This window comes from Loxodonta africana, chromosome 3 (genome assembly GCF_030014295.1).
Source record: "Loxodonta africana isolate mLoxAfr1 chromosome 3, mLoxAfr1.hap2, whole genome shotgun sequence".
Classification (NCBI taxonomy): domain Eukaryota; kingdom Metazoa; phylum Chordata; class Mammalia; order Proboscidea; family Elephantidae; genus Loxodonta; species Loxodonta africana.
In genome coordinates this window covers 197557044-197578961 of record NC_087344.1, presented here as the reverse complement: position 1 = coordinate 197578961, position 21918 = coordinate 197557044, and the positions used below count along the sequence as shown (strand labels likewise).

The 21918-nt window shown below is 45.8% G+C and overlaps 1 protein-coding gene across 2 annotated transcripts in view; it reads right to left on the bottom strand.

Moving 5' to 3' along the window:
- Positions 1-19487, bottom strand: part of LOC100674634 (carboxyl-terminal PDZ ligand of neuronal nitric oxide synthase protein) — a 434071-nt gene extending 414584 nt beyond the window's left edge. For both annotated transcript variants that reach the window (XM_023554221.2, XM_010594913.3), the window contains exon 1: positions 19315-19487. In XM_023554221.2, coding sequence (XP_023409989.2) covers positions 19315-19419 — 105 coding nt within the window. In that variant the 5' untranslated portion in view covers positions 19420-19487. The remainder of the gene's footprint in view (positions 1-19314) is intronic.
- Between the last annotated feature and the right edge of the window lie 2431 nt (positions 19488-21918).

Genomic DNA, 21918 nt, shown 5'->3' with positions numbered 1-21918 from the left:
ATCCATGAAACATTTCATAACATAGATGAATCTGGAAGGCATTATGTACAGTGAAATTAGCCAGCTGCAAAAGGACAAATATTGTATGAGACCACTATTTTAAGAACTCAAGAAATAGTTTAAACACAGAAGAAAATATTCTTCGATGGTTACAGGGTGGGGAGGGAGGGAGGGGATATTTACTAATTAGATAGTAGACAAGAACTACTTGTTAGGTGAAGGGAAAGACGACACACAATGCAGGAGAGGTCAGCACAACCAGACTAAACCAAAAGCAATGAAGTTTCCTGAATACAACCAAACACTTCGAAGGCCAAAGTAGCAGGGGCAGGCGTCTGGGGACCATGGTTTCCGGGGACATCTAGGTCAACTAGCATAATAAAATCTATTAAGAAAACATTCCACATCCCACTTTGGTAAGTGGCATCTGGGGTCTTAAATGCTAGCAAGCGGCCATCTAAGATGCATCAAAGGAGAATGAAAAACACCAAAGACACAAGGTAATTATGAACTCAAGAGACAGAAAGGGCCACATAAACCAGAGACTACATCAGCCTGAGACCAGAAGAACTAGACGGTGCCCAGCTACAACCGATGACTGCTCTGACAGGGAACACAACAGAGAATCCCTGATAGAGCAGGAAAACAGTGGGATGGAGACCTCAAATTCTCGTAAAAAGACCAGACTTGACGGTCTGACTGAGACTAGAGAGATCCTGGAAGTCATGGTCCCCCGACTTTCTGTTAGCCCAATACTGGAACCATTCCCAAAGCCAACTCTTCAGAGAGGGTTTAGACTGGACTATGGGATAGAAAATGATACTGGTGAGGAGTGAGCTTCTTGGATCAAGTAGACACATGAGACGATCTGCACAGCTTCCATCTGGAGGGGGGACGAGAAGGCAGAGGAGGACAGGAGATGGCTGAATGGACACCGGAATACAGGGTGGAGAGAAGGAGTGAGCTGTTTCATTAGGGGGAGAGCAACTAGGAGTACATAGTAAGGTGTATAAAAGTTTTTGTATGAGAAACTGACTTGATTTGTAATCTTTCACTTAAAAAAAAAAAAGCACAATAAAAAAAAAGAAAGAAAGAAATGGAGCTGGGAAAGGCAAGGAAGAGAATGGGAAGCAGACAGGACTCAGGGAGGTACGGGGACACAAGGTGGAATGCCACTGTTAGACAGGAAGTGTACTGGCAAGAGCCCAGCAAAGAATAACACTCTCCAGGAACGAAGAGCCTCCCAAAGCGCCTCTCCTGCCTGGTCTTCTGCTCTCCCATTTCCTTACTAATGCCCTTCTGTATCTAGAAACCCCCAACCTGGTTCACCAGAGGGGTCTTTTCAGGTGGCCTGCTGCCCATTAGCACATAGCTGCAAACCAAGTTCAATGCCTGCCAGTCACAGGCAATAGTAACTGGGTCATAGGCATAATCTTGATGGGAGGGGCTGAGACCACCCCCTTTAATAGGCCATCTGCCCATTCAATCCAACCTAGAAAGATGTGCCTCAGTTTCCTCAAATGCAAAATGGGAACAATAATACCTCATGGAGCCAAGATGAAGATTAAATTAGCGAATATATGTAAAGTGCTTAGAACAATGCATAGAAGATAGTGAGTGCTTGACAAACGACAGCTCTTGGGATTTTGCAAGATGTATATAGCACAGTGGTTAACAGTGGGCCCCCTAAGCCACACTGCCTGCATTTGGCTTTAGGATCTATCAATTTCTAGTTGTAGACCAGGAACACATTACTCTGCCCCCCTATGCCTTGGCTTCCACAGCTGTAAAACTAAGATAATTTTAATGCACATGGTTGATAAACCAAAAACCAAACCCAGTGCTGTCGAATCGATTCCGACTCATAGCTACCCTATAGGGCAGAGTAGAACTGCCCCATAGAGTTTCCAAGGAGTGCCTGGTGGATTACAAACTGGTGACGCTTGGGTTAGCAGCCGTAGCACTTAACCACTATGCCACCAGGGTTTCCACATGGTTGACAGGTGAATTAATCATCTCACAGAAAGGGCGTGGCGGAGTGCCTGGAACATAGTAAGTGCTTTTTAAATGACAGTGATTACTATGTTCACCATCTATGACGTTCCCAGCACCGAGGCAGGTACAGAGATGTGTGGGAGTCCCTCTGGCCCTTGACGAGCTTGTAGCCTGGATGGGGGGATGAGAAATGCACACACAGAACCTACAGGGAAGAGCAACACAGAACATGGGACACAGGATGCAAGCAGTTTTTCTCTCCAATGTGTCCCCACCTCCCTCTTCCTGCCTCCCCAGCAGACACACTCTTAGAATAACAGAGCTCAGATGTTCTGAATACAGGGTGCACTGGGTGGCAGGTACCCCTTCTGGGCAACTCCTTCCTCCCACAAGGCTCCTAGCCAGGAGCCCCAGGTCTCATTCGACACACAATGCTGCTCATTTAAATGCATTCCTCTAAAAGGCACTGTAGCCCCGAGAATAAATGGGGGTAGCCACCATCCTCAGTTCTCACAGATGGGCCATAAGGGAGAAGACACGCGCGTCATTGAAATGCTGCCGAAGTCAGCTGCGTGCCACAGGGGGTGGGGAAGCAAGGGCTGTAAAGTGTTCCAACACAGTGGACACTGAACTTACTGGAAAAACCAAACCAGTTGCCATCGAGTCAATTTCCAACTCATAGCGACCCTACAGGATAGAGCAGAACTGCCCCGTAGGGTTTCCAAGGAGCACCCGGTGGATTCGAACTGCCGACTTTTTGATTAGCAGCTGAACTCTTAAACCACTGCACTGGCGGGGCTGAACTTCCTGGAAGTGCCATCTCAAATAACTTTTGAAGCCAGCTGCTCCCATGCTTAAAAGGAAACATGATGCTGAATATGAAAACTGAAAAGGGAAATGTAAGCTTCGCAAGGTATTAATTAATCTCCTGATGCAAGACCCCTTCTGCTTAGATTACCTCTGCTTAAAGAAATATTTATCTAAGACATTGAGAGAAAGACAAGTGAAGACAGACAACCCGCCATGTGTACCAGGATTCCATGATTTTTAATCCTAGCAAGGATTAAGAGGCGGGAACAAAAGGGACGGTGGCATGCACCAGAGCCTGGTTAACCCCTTTTTATGCCTTCACAAGGAAGCTGACAGCTATTTTAAGCCCTCAAAGTAGTCACACTGTCTGATTTGCAACTTTAGGGAGCAGAGTAATGGTACAGCTAGAATTTTTTTAAGCAGGCATGTATAATGAAGATAATGCACTACTGGGGCTATGACTTATAAATGAATACAGTGCGTGGCTGTCCCACATATTAAAACTATGCAGAGATGAAAGCTAAACTGCCATTTGTAGGGCTTAATAACAACAATAAGAATTATAATAAAAATGGCAGCCAGCATTTGAGCCAACTGTGTGTCAGGCATTGGGCTAGGCATTTACCCACTCGTTTAATCCCCTCATTAACTCTCTGAGGTATGTGATATTTGTGTTGTCTTTTCACATATGAGGATACTGAAGGAGTGACATTAAGTTACTTGCAAAAGCTCACAGAGCAAGGGAGGGACAGACCTAGGATTCGAACCCAAACACAGTTCAGCTCCTGAGTAGATGTTATGCTGGGCAGCTGACCAAATTCATGATATAAAAATTACAAAACAGCAAATTAAGGAAAAAAAAAAATTTGAAAAAAGGCAATAATTCATTAATGAGAACACCACATGGTAAAAAGGTGTTTTTAGTCATAAATGACAGTTACCTTGGGCTTTAGTTATCTAGGGCTGCTATAACAGAAATACCTCAAGTGGGTGGCTTTAACAAACAGAAATTTATTTTCTTACAGTTAGGAGGCTAGATGTCCAAAATCAGGGTGCCAGCTCTAGAGGAAGGCTTCAGTCTCTGTCGGCTCTGGGGGAAGGTCCTTGTCTCTTCAGCTTCTATCTCAGAGCTCCTTGGAGGTCTTCATATGGCATGGCATCTCTTTACCCCCATCTCCACTCCCTGGCTTGCTTGTTTAATCTCTTTTATATCTCAGAAAAGATTGACTTAAGACACACCCTAAACTAATACTGCTGCACTAACATAACAAAGAAAACCCATTTCCAAATGGTATTATAACCACAGGGGGTTAGGATTTAAAACACACGGGAGGGGGGAACAATTCAATCCATAATACCTCCCTGGGGTCACTTACGAGTCGGAATCGACGGCAACAGGTACAGGCACTAAAATGGCTATAATGAAAATAAAGAAAAAACAACAAGTGTCAGCAAGCATGTGGAGAAGTTGGAACCCTCATCCACTGCTGGTAGGAATGCAAAATGGTGCAGCCACTGTAGAAAGCAGTTTGGAGGTTCCTCAAAAAGTTAAACCTAGAATCGCCATATAACCCAGCAATTCCACTTCTAGGTATATACACAACAGAATTGAAAGCAGGAACACAAACAGATACGTGTACACCAATGTTAACTGCAGCACTATTTACCGCAGTCAAAAGGTGGAAACAACCTGAATGTCCATCACCAGATGAATGAATAAACAAAGTGTGACACATACATACAGTGGAATATTACTCTGCTGTAAAGAGAAATGAAGTTCTGACAGATGCTACAACACGGAAGAACCTTGAAAACATTATGCTGAGTGAAATACGCCAGTCACAAAAGGACAAATATTGTATCATCCCCACTTACATGAAATATCTAGATTAGATCGGAGTTTATTAGTGGTTACCAGGAGTGAGAGGAAGGAGGAAAGAGGGAGTCATTCCTTGGGGACACTGAGCTTCTGTTAAAGGTGATGAAAAAACTTGGTAACAGACAGTGGCGATGGTTGCACTACGTGATGAACGTAATTAATGTCCCTGAATTGTACATGTAATAAATGTTAAATTTTTATATACATACATACGTATGTATGTATGTATATATACTTACCACAATCAACAATGGTTACCTAATCCTGAAAATGGCCATATGTTCTATACTGAAACATTCTAATGCCACTGCACATTCATCACTGGAATTTCATTTAATTCAGAAAAATGCTTACGCAGCACTTCCCTTGGCTGGAAGAGCTAAGTGCCACTCCGTGAACATGGGATACCAGAAAGATGCCATGCCAGGGGAGTCCTCAGGTCACTAGGGACCAAGACCAGCAGGCCTAAACCAAAGAAGTTGGTCAAAGGAGACAGGAGCCAGCTGGGGCATCTCTCATTCTTGGGTGACCCAGAGTATAGTTCTTGTAGAAGACATTTCAGAAATATTATTCATTCATTCAAAACACATGCTCTACATGCAAGGCACTGCACTCAGCACTGCAGAAGACACAATGGGCAGAGTGACACAGACCCTGATGACAATGTGGGGATGACAACCAGACAAGGGGCAAGCAGCTCTAACACAGTGAAGGGTTTGGCCAGTTCCTTCGCCTTAGAGGAAAGACAGGTAACACCCACTTCACCCAAATTACATTTGAACTAGGCCAGATAGATGGGTGGGAAATCAAAGGGGCCCTTAGGAAATGGTGAGTATTCCAGTTGGGCAGAAGCATAGGGTGATTGAAGGGAACTGTTCCAAGAAACAGATGTTGCTGGTGTTGTTGTTGTTGTTAGGTGTCATCGAGTCCCTTCCAACTCATAGCAATCCTATGTACAACAGAACATAACACTGCCCAGTCCTGCACCATCCTCACAATCATTGTTATGCTCAAGCCCATTGTTACAGTCACTTTGTCAACACATCTCATTAAGGGTCTTTCCCCTTTTTGCTAACCCTCTACTTTAGCAAGCGTGATGTCCTTCTCCAGAGACTGATCTCTCCTGATAACACGTACAAAGTACATGAGACAAAGTCATCCTTCCTTCTAACGAGCATTCTCGCTGTACTTCTTCTGAGAGATTTGTTAGTTCTTCTGGCAGGCCATGGTATATTCAATATTCTTCACCAAAACCATTATTAAAAACCAAACCAAACCCATTGCTGTCGAGCTGACTCCGACTCATAGCAACCCTATAGGACAGAGTACAACTGCCCCACAGAGTTTCCAAGCAGCACCTGGCGGATTCGAACTGCCGACCTCTTGGTTAGCAGCCATAGTACTTAACAACTACTCCACCAGTTTCCACACCATAATTAAAAGGCATCAATTCTTCTTTCTCCCTTATTCATTGTCCAGCTTTCACACGCATATGAGGCGACTGAAAACACCAAGGCTTGGGTCAGGCACACCCTAGTCTTTAAAGCAACATCTTTGCTTTTTAACATTTTCAAGAGGTCTTTTGCAGCAGATTTGCCCAAGGCAAGGCATCCTTTGATTTCTTGACTGCTGCTTCCGTGGACATTGATTATGGATCCAAGTAAAATGAAATCTTTGACAACTTCAGTCTTTTCTCTGTTTATCATGATGCTGCTTATTGGTCCAGTTGTGAGAATTTTTGTTTTCTTTGTGTTGAGGCATAATCCATACTGAAGGTTATGGTCTTTGATCTTCATCAGAAAGTACTTCAAGTCTTCTTCAAGTCCTTGCTTCTTTCAGCAAGCAAGGTTGTGTGATGTGTATACTGCAGGTTGTTAATGAGTCTTCCTCCAATCCTGATGCTGCATTCTTCTGCATACAGTCCAGCTTCTCAGATTATTTGCTCAGCATACAGACTGAATAAGTATGGTGAAACGATATAACCCTGACACACATCTTTCCTTACTTTAAACCATGCAGTATCCCCTTGTTCTGATTGAAAAACTGCCTTTGGATCAATGTACAGGTTTCTCATGAGCACAATTAGGTGTTTTGGAATTCCCATTCTTCGCAACATTATCCATAATTTGTTGTGATCCACACAGTCAAATGCCTTTGTATAGTCAATAAAACACAGGTAAACAAACATCTTTCTGGTATTCTCTGCTTTCAGTCAGGATCCATCAGACATCAACAGTGATATCCCTCATTCCACATCCTCTTCTGAATCTGGCTTGAACTTCTGGCAGTTCCCTGTCAATGTACTGCTATAACCACTTTTGAATGATCTTCAGCAAAATTTTACTTGTGTGTGATATGAATAATATTGCTTGATAATATCTGCATTGTTAGATCACCTTTCTTTGGAATGGGTACAAATATGGATCTCTTTCAGTTGGTTGGCCAGGTAGCTGTCTTCTAAATTTCTTGGCATAGATAAGTGAGAACTTCCAGCACTATATCCATTTGTTGAAACATCTCAATTGGTATTCCGTCAATTCCTGGAGCCTTGTTTTTCACCAATGCCTTCAGTGCAGATTAGACCTCTTCCTTCAGTACCGTCCGTTCTTGATCATATGCTACCTCCTGAAATCGCTGAACATCGGCCAATTCCTTTTGGTACAATGACCGTGTATTCCTTCCAACTTCTTTCAACGCTTCCTGTCTGATTCAATATTTTCCCATAGAATCCTTCAATACTGCAACTCGAGGCTTGAATTTTTTTCTTCAGTTCTCTCAGCTTGAGAAATGCCGAGCGTGTTCTTCCCTTTTGGTTTTCTATCTCCAGCTCTTTGCACATGTCATTATAATACTCTACTTTGTCTTCTTGAGCTACCCTTTGAAATCTTCTGTTCAGCTCTCTTACTTCATCATTTCTTCCTTTCACTTTAGATACTCTACAAGAGAACATCCATTTTGGTCTTTTCTTTCTTTCTTATCTTTTTAATGACCTCTTGATGTCATTCTACAACTCATTTGGTCTTCAGTCATTAGTATTTAATGAGTTAAATTTATTCTTGAGATGGTCTCTAAATCAGGTGGGATACACTCAAGGTCATACTTTGGCTCTAATGGACTTATTCTAATTTTCTTCAACTTGGATATGAGCAATTGATAGTCTGTTCCGCCGTCAGCCTCGGCCTTGTTCTGACTGATGATAACAGAGCTTTTCCATTGTCTCTTTCCACAGATATAGTTGATTTGACTTCTGTGCATTCCACCTGGCAAGGTCAATGTGTATAGTTGCCACTTATGTTAGAGGAAAAAGGTATTTGCAATGAAGAAGTCACTGGTCTTGCAAAATTCTATCATGCAACCTCTGGTGTCATTTCTATCACCAAGGCCGTATTTTCCAACTACCAATCCTTCTTTGTTTTAACTTTCACATTCCAATCGCCAATTATTATTGACACATCTTAATTGCATGTTTGACCAATTTCAGACTACAGATGCTGATAAAAATCTTCAATTTCTTCACCTTTGGCCTTTTGGCCTTAGTGATTGTTGGGTAAATTTGAATAATAGTTGTATTAACTGGTCTTCCCTGTAGGTGTATGGATATTATCCTATCACTGATAGCGCTGTATTTCAGGACAGATCTTGAAATGTTCTTTTTGACAATGATGCAACACCATTCCTCTTCAAGTTGTCATTCCCGGCATAGTAGATCATATGACTGTCTGATTCAAAATAACCAATACCAGTCCATTCCAGCTCACTAATGCCTAGAATATCCATCTTTATGCATTCCATTTCATTTTTGACAAGTTCCAATTTTTCTAGAAGGTGAGAGTGGGAGAAAGTGCCAGCAGCTGCTTGCTCTGTGTCTACATCTCCCAGGGGAGCCCCGAGGTCAGGCCACAGACTGATCCTGGAAAATTGCAGGCTGGGGTCCTGGCTGAGGCAGGGCCGGGAAAGGATCAGAGCAGCCCCTCTCAGAGACAGGGGTCCCCCCCACCACCCTAACACAGCCTCCAGGGAGATCACGAAAACCTGTTTTCCCTCACTACAGTCACAGTGAGAAAAAAAGTCTGCAAATAAAGAAACAGATACTCCAAAAAAAAAAAAAAAACTCCATTGCCTTCAAGTCAACTGCGACTCTTAGCAACCCTGTAGAAGAGCAGAACTGCCCCACAGGGTGTCCAAGGCTATAAATCTTTACAGAAGCAGACTGCCACATCTTTCTCCCACAGAGCGGCTGATGGGTTCTAACCACCAACCTTTCTGTTGGCAACTCAGGACTTTAACCATTGCGTCCCCAGGGGTCCTAAACAGATAACACACAATCTGAACTTTGAACTTAATATAGTAGGCTGAGAAACTTTTTGTGTTTTTGAGTGGTGGGATGGTATAAACTATATTTCAGGAAATTTAATAAAGCAAAAGTTTATAAGATGAAGGGGTTCAGAGCAAAAAGGAAGGACTTAAGGCCATTAAAAGGTCGCTGAAACTATGCTGATGAGAGGCAGTAAGGATCTGAAGCAGCCTGAGGTGAGGAGGAATGGAGCGGCCAGGCTGCATGGACAGATGTCACTGAGACAATGCAAGTGGATTCCACCACTGACCTGACATGGGTGGTTCTGGAGAGAAGAGCCTGGCCACAACAGGCTCTCAGCATACAGCCAGTGAGTCAGTTGTTAAATTAAAGGGCTCAAGCAGCACTCCAAAGGTCAAGCCAGGTGCCTGAGAGGATGGTGGGACCATTAAAAGGAAGTGTGAGGGCAGCAAGGAGATTTGATTTCAAGCTTGTTGAGTGATGGGGTCAGCAACACATTTGGGTAGAGAAGGCCATCAGGAATCAGAAAAAAAAGATGTGGGGTCTTGAGCCAATCTGCATAATAGAAGAGGTGAGAGTGGGTAGAATCCAAAGGACAGGGAATAGTACACTCACGTGAGAGGTCCCAGGGGGAGAAAGAGCAGCCAGCAAGGAAGGTGAGGAGGTACGGTCAAAGGGACTACGGCATGGCCAAGAGCAGGCGCAGAGGCTGAATGAAGCAATTCAAGGACGGGCTGCTCAGGAAGAAAAATCAAAAACGCCTAGGACAGAGAAGGATGGCAATAGTAGAACGGTTTCTACATGTAGCCAGAACAGAAGTCAGAAGGATGTGAGCCAGGGACTGAGTGAATATTGAGAAACTGCAGAGGGCAAACCATTCGGGCAGCTTAGCTGTGAAAGGAAGAGAAAGAAATCGTGAGAATTAAAGACAGAGGTGGAGAGACGAGACTTTTAATAAAAGGAAGGCCAACAGCATATTTCTGGGCAGAGAGGAGTGAGCCAGTGAAGATGCAAGGATGCCAAGGTGGGAGTGGGGGAGTGAATGGGACAATCACCAGAACAAAGGCTCCGGAGAGGAGCACTAGGGGTGGACGGAGAGCAGAAGAGGAAGACTGACCTTAAAAAGAGGCGGGGGTGGGAGGAATGGATAAACCGGACGTCATCAAAATTTAAAACTTTGGTGCTTCAAAGGACACTATAACGAATGTGAAAAGATAACCCACAAAATAGGAAGAATCATATATCTGATGATATGTCTTTGCAAATCACATACCTGGTAAGGGACTTATATCTATGACATATAAAGAACTCCTACAACTCAACAATAAAAAGACAAACAACTCAAAATTTTTTTCTTTTTTTTATCGTGCCTTAACTGAAAGATTACAATTCACGTCAGCTTCTCATACAAAAACTTATACACACGTTGCTATGTGACCCTAGTTGCTCTCCCTATGATGTGACAGCACATTCCTCCTTTCCATCCTGTATTTCCCAAAACGACCCAAATTTTTTTAAAAAAAATGGGCAAAGGATCTGAATAGATATTTCTCCAGAAATGACATACAAATGACCAACACCTGAAAAGATGATCAACATCTTTAGCTATCAGAGAAATGTACATCAAAACCACAATGAAAAAGCAGTTCACACCACTACCAAAACCAAACCCAGTGCTGTTGAGTTGATTCTGACTCATAACGACCCTATAGGATGGTTAAAATCAAAAAGTCAGAAAATAGCAAGTATTGGTGAGGATGTAGAGAAACTGGAATCCTCAAACACTGCTGGTGGGAATGTAAAATGGTACAACCACTGTGAAAAACAGTCTGGCAGTTCCTCAAATAGTTGAACAGAGTTACCATATGATCCAACAATTCTACCCAAGAGAAATGAAAATACATGTCTGCACAAAAACTTGTACACGACTGCCTGTGACAGCACTACTCCTAATAGGCAAAAGGTAGAAACAACCAAAATAACCAACAACTGATAAACAAAATGTAGTATATCTATACAGTGGAATATTATTCAGTCATTAAAAAGGCAAGAAATCCCTGACAGGGAGCATAATAGAGAACCCCTGAGGGAGCAGGAGATCAGTGGGATGCAGATCCCAAATTCTCATAAAAAGACCAGACTTAATGGTCTGACTGTGACTAGAGGAATCCCGGCAGTCATGGTCCCCAAACCTTTTGTTGGCACAGGACAGGAACCATCCCCGAAGACAACTCATCAGACATGAAAGGGACTGGACAGTGGGTAGGAGAGAGATGCTGATGAAGAGTGAGCTAATTATATCAGGTGGACACTTGAGACTGTGTTGGCATCTCCTGTCTGGAGGGGGGATGGGAGGATAGAGAGAGTTGGAAGCTGGCAAAATTGTCACGAAAGGAGAGACTGGAAGGGCTGACTCATTAGGGGGAGAGCAAGTGGGAGTATGGAGTAAGATGTATATAAACTTATATGTGACAGACCGACTTGATTTGTAAACGTTCACTTGAAGCTCAATAAAAGTTAATAAAAAAAAAAAAGCATGAAATCTTGTCTAAGTTGTTCCTATTACTTCCAGTTGATACTGATCCTGAGTTGTAGTCTGTTACCTCCCTAATAAACCACATAATCATGGAAGCAAAAAAAAAATGTATATAGTATTGATAGATGCTTCAGCATGGATGAACCTTGAAAACATCATGCTAAGCGAAAGAAGCCAGTCACAAAAGACCACATATTACATGATTCCATTCATATGAAAGTCCAGAAGAGGGAAATCCACAGAGGCAAAGAGCAGATTAATAGTTGCTTAGGGCTGAGGTGACGGATGTGGAAAGTGGGGTGACTGCTAAAGGGTATGAGGTTTCTTTCTGAAGTGATAAAAATGTTCTAAAATACACCATGGTAGTGGTTGCACATACCTGTGAATGTACTAAAAACCACTGAATTGTGTACTTTACGTGAATGTTATAGTATGTGAATTATATCTCACCAAAGCTGTAATTCAAGAGAGTGAATGAAAGAGACATCTTTTCCCAGAAACAGGAAGCAAGAAGCAAAGTGGTAGAGGCCAAGTGGGCTGTGAGGGCAGGGAAGTAGAAGGGAAGAAAAAGGTCATGGACACGGCCCCAGGCTGCTCAGGGGAGCATGATAAGGACAGCAAGGTCACTGAGGAGCTAAGGGCAGCCTCAAGGCAAGAGAAGGTGTGAGGAGGAGGTAGGTGATTACAGTCAAAGAAAGCATTTTGAAAGTTTGAGATCCTGGAAGTAGCAATGCTCCGAGTAAAAATAATAAACACTGGGTCTGATTAGAGTCCTGAATACAGATGACTAACAAAGGTCATCATTACATGTGTCTGCATGATTTCAACCACTACAAAGACTGGGACATTTTAGACAAAGGAGACATGACTAAATGACTGAAAGTTATAAAATCATGAAACATATGGCTAAGGTAGAAATAGACCTGTTCATCAAATCCCAAAATACCAGGTGTGAAGGGACATCCTAGGACACCTGAGAACAATAAGGACAAATAAAAAGAGGTATCACTTCAAAGAATGGATGCTGTATCTTTGAGACTCACTCTCCCCAAACGGTGGTCTGGGCAGACAATAACAATGGATTTCAAAAGCCTCTAGACAAATATCCTGTAGTGTCCCTACGAGTCGGAATCGACTTGACGGCAATGGGTTTGGTTTGGTTTCGGGTTTCCTTTAATGATGACATCAAGGGATACACCAGGCCCTCCCTCTGAGATGCTACTGGCCCAGAATCCTGGAAGACAGGACCCTTGGTGTGGCTCAGGGAAGGAGGGAGGAAGGCAGAATAGTGAAGGAGGAGGGCCAGCATAGTCAGTATACAGTGAAGTCCATTCTGAGAGCTTTTTACCACACATTGCAGGCTCACGTGAGTTAGGAGCACCTGTTTGTGGTGACCCAATGTATATAGTGTCCTAATCTGGAAGACCCCACCCTAAGTAAATAGGCAAGGCCCTGGTGACACGGTGGTTAAGAGCTCAGCTGCTAATCAAAAGGTCAGCAGTTCAAATCCACCATCTTGGAAATGCTAAGAAGCAGTTCTACTCTGTCCTATACGGTCACTATGAGTTGGAATCAACTCCACGGCAATGGGTTTGGTTTTTTGTTTTGTTTTGCTTGATACTCTAAATTGGAGCCCTGGTGGCACAGTGGTTAAGAGCTCGGCTGCTGACCAAAATGCTGGCAGTTTGAATCCACTGCCACCCCTTGGAAGCCCTATGGGACAGTTCTACTCTGTCCTCTAGGGTCGCTATGAGTTGGAATTGATGCAATGACAATGGTTTGGGTTTGTGTTTGGGGTACTCTAAATTGGAGTCCCTGATGGCACAGTGGTTAAGAGCTCAGTTGCTAATCAAAAGGCCAGCAGTTCAAATCCACCAGCTGCTCCTTGGAAATCCTATGGGGGCAGTTCTGCTCTCTCCTACAGGGTTGCTATGAGTTAACGGCAACAGGTTTGGTTTTGGTTTCGGTGGTGCAAACAGTTAATGGACTCAGCTGATAACCAAAAGGTTGGAGGTTCAAGTCCACCCAGAGGCACCTGAGAAGGAAGGCCTGGTGATATACTTTTTAAAAATCAGCCACTGAAAACCCTATGGAGCACAGGTCTGCTCTGACACACATGGGCTCGCCATGAATCTCAATCAACTTGACAGCAACTGGTCAACTGGTACTCTTACTTATTTCTAAATGCTCTAGCAGGAGAAAGCCTGCTCCTTCCTTCTTCCCTACTTCCCTAAGGCCAAAGAGCTCCAGTATGTTTATCCTCTGGACAGTGTGTTCGAGAAGCATCCAAAAACAGCCTGTTTGGGATTATCAGAATCTCTGAAATCCCCATCATGGAAACCATCAAGCAGTGAAACCATTCAGCAAGGAGGGAACTATGGCCAGAGAATTCAGTTCCAATCAGACCGAGTCCTCCCAAACCGCAAAATCACTCAGCAATTTGACAATATTCTTTACTGCTTTCAGAGTTTCTACAGCTGGCAATTTCTTGTTGACAACAATTTTTTTATTGCTGGCTAGGTACCTGATGCTAGGTGGGGATATCCAGAAGTATGAGATGAAGTCTCTGTCTTAGTTACCTAGTGCTGCTATAACAGAAATACCACAACTGGTGGCTTTAACAAACAGAAATTTTCTCACAGTTTAGGAAGCTAGAAGTTCGAATTCAGGGTGCCAGCTCTGGAGAAGGCTTTCTATCTCTGCCAGCTCTGGGGGAAGGTCCTTGTCTCTTTTCAGCTTCTGTTATTTGGTTCCTTCCTGATCTTCATGTGAACTGGCATCTATCTTCCCATCTCTGCCTGCTTCACTGTGCCTAATCTGCTCAGTTTATATCTCAAAGGTCACTGACTTAAAATACACCCTACACTGTTATGGCCTTATTAACAAAACAAAGAAAAACTCTATTCCCAAATGGGATTACATCCACAAATACAGCGGTTAGGATTTACAACATATGTTTTTGGAGGACACAATTCAATCCATAACAGTCATCAAGGGATGTTTGACATCGCTGGAGAGAAAAAGGTATACGCAAAGGAGACAGTGATCCAAGAAGGCTTCAGCAGTATCTCTCACACCACATGTGCTCTTACAACTTGACTTTGGCCCACCCCAGCAAGAGGTGGAGTCCATTTCTCCTCCCCTTGAATCTAAACTGGCCCATGGCCTGTTTTGACCAAGAGAATACAGCAGAAGTGACCCTGTGTAACTTCAGAGCCCAGGCCTCAAGAAACTTACAGCTTCTGTCTTCACTGCTTAGAAAACTCCCTCTTGAAAGCCAGACACCAAATAAAAAATCTGACTACCCCGAGACCACCACGTTGTGAGGAAACCCAGTCTAGCCAGTAGAGAGAGGGAAAGGCAACATGGAGGGGCACCAAACCACCACCCATGTGAAGTCTTCTAGAACCTTCCAGCCTAGCCACAGCTGAATATAGCCAAGTAAGTGACCCCAGCCACCACCACATGCAACAGAAGAACCCCCAGGCCAAGCCCAGCCTAAATTCCTGATCTGTAGAATCACGAGCAAATAAAACAGTTGTTTTAAGCAACTGAGTTTTGAAGTAGGTTGTTACAAAGCAACAGATAACTGAAACCAACTTGAAACCAAGAAACTAGGGATAGTCCTGGCTGTCATTATCTAGCTATGTGACCTTGAGTCAGTGACTTCCCCTCTCTGGACCTCAATTTCCTCATCTGTAAAATGAGTGGGCCATACTAGGGAAGCAAAGGCACCTTCCAGCTCTGGCAGCCCATATGATACATGTGGTTATCAGTGACCGGTCTCAGCGATGATGAACGCTAGGAGTTCAGAGGGAACAACCACCTCAGGATCAGGTGAGCCCTGGAGTAGGTGAAACAATCATGGACTAAAAGTCAAAAGCTCTGGAGCGTGAGAATTAAATGAGGCAGCCCTAAAACACAGCAAGTCCTCAATAAATACCAGCAATAACCATTACTATCTGACACATTCTGGTTCTGTGACTCTGGACAAGTTAACCTCTCTGATCCCTAATTTTTCCCCTGAAAAATGGAGATAACGCTAATGTTCCTATTTCTGCAAGATGGAAATTCTTTTCATGTGGAAATCCCATGCATATCACAAACCACCTACAAATACAAGACACAACTAGATTGTTATTATTCTGATTAATCCTTTGCACCATTCTCAGCAAAAGTCCTGCTGCCCATTTTCTCTCCTTCTTGCGGAACAAGTAGAGACATTCAGTTGATGGCACTGTCCTCCAGAAAAGCACACTGAGAGGAACACAGGCAGGTACGATGGCATCAAAGCTTTCAAGACAGGGAAGATTTTACACCCAACCACCAGCACAGATCAGTGAGCCAGGTGTCCATTCTGAAGGCAAGAAGCAGGTCTCAGCCCAAGGGGAAATCTGGGAACGGCCCAGTATTACAAGCTTGAATCACTTCCTACATCAGAGTCCTAGAGGCTAACAACCTGGGGATGCCCCAGCAGTGAGCTGTGAATCAGACCATACTGCCCAGCACAGAGTGGACCCACCAGTTGCCATTGGGTCGACTCCGGCTCATGGTGACCCCGTGTGTGCCAGAGTAGAACTGTGCTCCGTTGGGTTTTCAGTGGCTGAGTTTTCACTCATTCATCTAGATCGCCAAGACTCTCTTCCAAGGTACCCCTGAGTGGACTTAAGTTTCCAACCATCTCTTTTAGCAGCCAAGTGTGTCAGCCATTTGTACCACCCAGGGGCTCCACGGAGTGGACACTCCATAAAAACCATAACAAATGAACAAGCATTGGGTTTGGGAGTCTGAAGTCAGAGCTCCCGGGTTTGATGCCTGGCTTTGCCATACACAGCTGTGTGCGCTAAGATAGGCAGCAGCCTCCCTGGGCCTGTGCAGACATAAGGAGACCCATCTTGTAGGGGAATAAAAAAAAAATAGTGAGAAGTAAATGAGGCACTGCAAGAGAAAAACATCCAGGATTCTGCTTAATAATTAAGTGCATTTTTTCTTTTTAAGTATACAGAACTTCTGCCACCCATATGTCCTTCAACCCTGACTCTAACCTTTCAATCTCTGCAGAACGCTGAAAGTGAGCAGCAGACATCAGAAGAGTCCCTCCGTCCAGTGTTGATTCTGAAAAACTGCCAGCCCTTGGGAAAGAGAAACCTCACTGGCTCATTTTCCAAGGGTACCTGACAAGGCAGCAGCAATAATACATTTGCATTTTACAGCCAGTTCTTTTTGAAAACAAGGAGGAGAGTGTGGTTTGGACTTAACCCTGAAATTCCAGTGACTGTGTAGCCCCACAGGCAGTGCTCTCCTGGGGTGTAGAAACCAGCTGAGAAGCGGCCTGCCGAGTACACGTGGAACAGAGAAGTATTTGCTTCCACTTCTCCTGAATTCTTGGTTGACATGGTGGCTGAATGTGCTGGTGTCCAGCATCAGTTACAAGAGCTGGGAGTTGGGACCTAGTCCTTAAAGTCAGCCTTTGCCCAAGGAACCCTCACCATTTCCCTCCCGTCCTGTCTTCTCTACGTCACTATTCTCAGAGCAGAACCCGTGGGCCCCTACATCTCAGATCTGCATCAGGAACACAGCTCGGACCAGTTCGGGCTCCCTCTCCTCTGTTCGAAGGAGCCCTGGTGGCACAATGGTTAAAAAATCTCAGCTGGCAGAAAGGTCGATGGTTTGAATCCACCCAGCAGCTCCATGGGAGAAAAACCCAGCAATCTGCTCCTGTAAAGATTACAGCCTAGAAAGCCCTATGGGACAGTTCTACTCTGTCACATGGGGCTGCTATGAGTCGGAATTTACTCGAAGGCACACAACAACAGCTCCGCTTAACTAGCACCACTGTCTGCGGAGGCAGGGGAGTTACTATAGGAACCACATCATGCAGCCCCCAGACATTCGCTTAGAAAAGAAACTGCATGCTTGGAGCTGGGAAGCAGAGAGTAAGATCCAGCAAGTTGTAAGGAAGCCTCAAGCCCAGTATTTCTCAAAGTCCGGTCCCAATCACCTGCATTGAATCACCCAGATGCTCATTAAAGGTACACACTCCTGGGCTGCCCCAGATGGACCAAATCAGGACAGGAGTGGCAAGAACTGGAATTTTTCATGCCCTCCCCTGATGATTCTTAGGCACACTGGGTTTTGAAAGCTGCCGCTCTAACCATTTCTAAGCTGGGACCCAATGAGCGGACTGTGAGAAAAGAATAAAAAGGCTTAAAAACATTTTAAGTCTGATCTCCCTTCTTAGCCTCATTCTTACAAAACAGAGCACGAGTGAACCAACGAGACAAAAGCCAATTTCCCAGTTTATGTACATCCAGGAAAATTAAATCACGACCCTGATAAAAACTCCGACCTTAAAATAAAAACATCTGCTCATCAAATCAATAGGCCCAGATAAAAATTAACCCAAATACCTCATCTTAGACCGACCAGATCTATTCTGAGAGAAGCGAGATACCATCTCAGCAGCAGCTCCGCTCTGTCCCAGCCGTGCCCAGTAATTCAGCTCTGCATTTCACGGCAGTGTCCAATGGCTAAGAGAGCAGAGGGGTCTCCTAGCTCTATCAGATATGGTTGGAGAAAGATTATTCAGGAAAAAAATAGTAAGATTCACCAGCTCACACAGCTCCATGAGAGAAAAAGATAAGTGACAGCATCAGGTACGTATCACACACTCAAAAACTGTTTCATGATTTCAAGGAAATAGGCACCTGATAAATAAGCCTGGCATGAGAGACTCACATCCTGCATCTAAATCATGGGGAAAACGGGAACAAAGACTAAAACTGTCTCCATGTCAAAAGTATTATGTTTTTGAAACCAGCAAGACACAACCTACTAGAGAGTCAATACCTTTCACTTAACAGTGACAGGTACACAGAAGGTGCCAAGCATTGCTGGGTCTTTAAATGGGGGTGGTGGGGGGGGGGTAGTGCCATAAAGGAGAAGCACTCTCTCCAGGTGACGGCTATCGGGAACCCTAGCTGGTATTTCAGAAACCAGGACTCCTCACTCAGGGAGGTGCATCACAGGGGGGCAGCCTTCTTCACACCTGATGGTCCAGTACAGAGGCCTCGACACTGCCTCCAAAGGATGGGCCTGGGGCTTTGGCCTGAGCACCGAAAATTCCAGTCATCCTTGCCACATTCTTCAGCAGCAGTTCCCTGCTAGCTGCTGAAACTTAACATTAAGCCACAAAACTATCAAATGGACAGCTTTCACTCCCGCCTCCTTCAACGGCTGCCCCAGAGTCCTCGCAAAAGAGTCCTGGCAAATCAAGCATATAGGAAGTGACTTTGACATCTGGCCCGGCTACCTGGAGCCCAGAGAAAAGCCCCTGAATTTTAATGAGGAAAAGACTTTTCCTGAGTCAGGAAGCGGGCATTCCCCTCTTTAAAAGACGTTCCTGAAAGCACCTCTCCCAAGGGAGCCCGGCAGGTAAACAACACCAGAGCTTCTCTAAACCGACTCGGAAGGACCGGCTGTCCAGGTTGCACTGAGCCGCCCGCTTCTCCTCCTCAGGAGGGATCCGGGAAGTAACTCAATCCAGACGTAGGCGGGCAGGGCTGGGGGAGACTGCAGGTGGGAGGACGGGGGTGAAGCAATACCGCTCAAACTTTGCAGTTGCTCCTTAGCAGTTCCGGCCAGGAGCCCGCGGAACTGGACTGGGGGAGCGGGGGGGGTCACCGTCTCTGACAGCAAGGTCCCCTCATCAGCTCAGCCCACCAGCTCTGCTTGAAGACACGGCTCCTCCCGAGCAAGACCCTCCCCGTGCCCCCTCACCTTGGCCTCAAAGCAGATACCGTGCTGGAAGGCGTCCTCGTTGTGCAAGGGGATCCGCAGGTCATGTCCATCGTCCACAAGGTTGTACTTGGTTTTGCTGGGCATGGTGACCGAGGTGGACCCGCTCCTCCACAGGCGGCGGCGGCTGCAGGAAAGGGCTGGTGAGACCCCGGGGGAAGGGAGGCGGGAGCCGGGAGCGGCGGCGCGAGGCAGGGGCTCCGGCTGGGGGGCGCGGGGCGGGGGGCGCCCTGGCCGCTCCGCAGTGGCCGCGGCAGCCGGGACCGGAGCGGCGCAGAGGGCCGAGCGGGAGCGGGCGGCGTGGATGCCGGCGACGAGAGCGACGCTGTGGCCGCGCAATTCCTGCCGGCTCGGCGGGCGGCGGAGGCGGCGGCGGCGGCGGGAGCGGGAGCGGGAGCGGGCGGCGGCGCCCGGCCGGGGGAGGGGAGTGGGCGCGCGGCCGCGACCGAGGCGGGACTGGGCGCGGCGCCGGCCCCCGAGCAGTGGCGCGGGTGGCCCGGGACCAGGAAGAAAAGGCAGCGCTGGCGCGGGCGCTGGCGGCGGTGGCGGAGCGGGGCGCCTGTCACGGAGACGCCGGAGCAGCCGCCAGCGAGCGGCTCCTCCTGCGGGGCGGGCCCGGGGCGGCTCCTCCCGCGGGGCGCCCAGGCCCCGCCCGCCGGTCCGCCCCGCGCGCCCCGCGCGCCCCGCGCTGCCCGCCGAGCAGGTGAAAGTCCTCGGCGCGCGGCGCCCGCTGGCCCGCGCCGCCCTCGGCCCGACCCCGGGAACTTCGCCCCGGCCGGGAGAGCCGGGATCTCAGCACCCAAGCCCAGTCCTTGTTGTCGTTTGTACAGTCACGTTCTGAGCCGGGACTGCTCATAGTCCCAGCCGCGTCGCCTTTGGGAGGGGGAGGATTGTTTGTTTATTGTTTTCTTTTATGTTTTACCAGGAAGGGCCCAAGTCCTGGCCCAGATATCCTGAGTCTGAGCCTTATTTGTTCTCAGCCCCCTTCCTCTGGAGAATAAAGACTGCGCACAAGTGGGGAAATCGCAGGCGCTTTTTATTCCTTAAGGAGCCCTGGTGGCACAGTGGTTAAAAGCGCTCGGCTGCCAACCGAAAGGTAGGCGGTTCGAACCCACCAGCTGGTCTGTGGGAGAAAGATGTGGCAGTCAGATTCCTAAAGATTTACAGCCTAGGAAACCTTATGGGGCAGTTCTGTCCTATAGGGTCGCTGTGAGTTGAAGTCGACTCACGGCAGTAGGTTTGGTGTTTGGGTTGTGTTCCGTTGGCCAGTAATATGTAATTTGTGTAAGGGGGGTGGTTATTGCGGCTTTTTATGGTTTTAATATTTACAGACCTTGTAGAAATGGGGTAGGCAGAAAAAGAATAGTAAGAACAAGAGGATCCAGAAGGCTTTTATTTTCTTAAACAACCACCTTCTATATCTAGGTGTGGACAAAATGAGCTTCCAGGTTTTTTCCGACTAGTATGTTATTGTTCTTAGTAAATGTTTGAGTTCAGTTTGCCTGTTGTTAGAAGAGGCCTGTTCGTTTTTCTCCTTTACATCAAGAGTTTCTGAGGAAAGTTGCCTGAATATTTCCAATTTAGGAGACATTGGCTAGTGGAAGGTTGTAAACTATAGCTTCAGCTCCTTAACAGTACAAAATGTGCAAATCAGGCAACCACAGGAGTTTGTGACCAAATACTCAGTATCTGTCAAAACCCCATGTAGAATTTTCAGGTGCATGATAGCTATAATTTACATGGCTTAATACTACCCTGTCCCTGGGTGGCACAGATGGTTTACTCTGGACTATTAACTTGAAGGTTGGTGGTCTGAACCCACCCCGTGGCACCTCAGAAAAAAGTCCTGGCAATCTGCTTCCATAAAGATTACAACCAAGAAAACTCTATGGAGCAGTTCTACTTTGTAACACACGGGGTCACCAGGAGTCCGAATCAACTCAATAGCAACGGGTTTTTGGTTTAATATTACCCCCAAAGTCACCAGAAACAACCAATCAAGCCACCTCACCTCCCCAGGGTCTCTTGAGCCTATTCCTGCAAAACACAGTACAATCAAAGCCAGTTGAACCTGAGATCACTAAGAGCAAATAGCTCCTTTGCTGAATTCTTCACCTGCTTTTGATGCCCTGTGGGCACATCCAGCCAAGGCAATGCATCGGTTGTTTATAGGGAAGGCTTGGATCATGAGAAGCATCACAGTGAAATTATCTGTAGAAGGCAAGTCTTCCTACATCATTTTCATGATAAATTTATACAAGAAAATAATTACCATAATAATATTTATCCCTTAGCTCTAAATTACAATTGCCTTTTTCTGTATATTGCCTACTCCCTATCTGCTGAAATTACTGGTCAAGATGTACCATCTTCTGGGGTATCTTTTTAAATAAGAGCGGGCTAATGACTGGGACAAATTAATCATACATTATGCTGTATAGACTTTATCGTATTCATAAATATTTGTTGTTGTTAGGTGCCATCAGGTCTGTTCCAACTCATAGCTACCGTGTGTACAACAGAGTGAAATGCTGCCCAGTTGTGTGCCACCCTCACAATCATTGTTATGCTTGAGCCATTGTTACA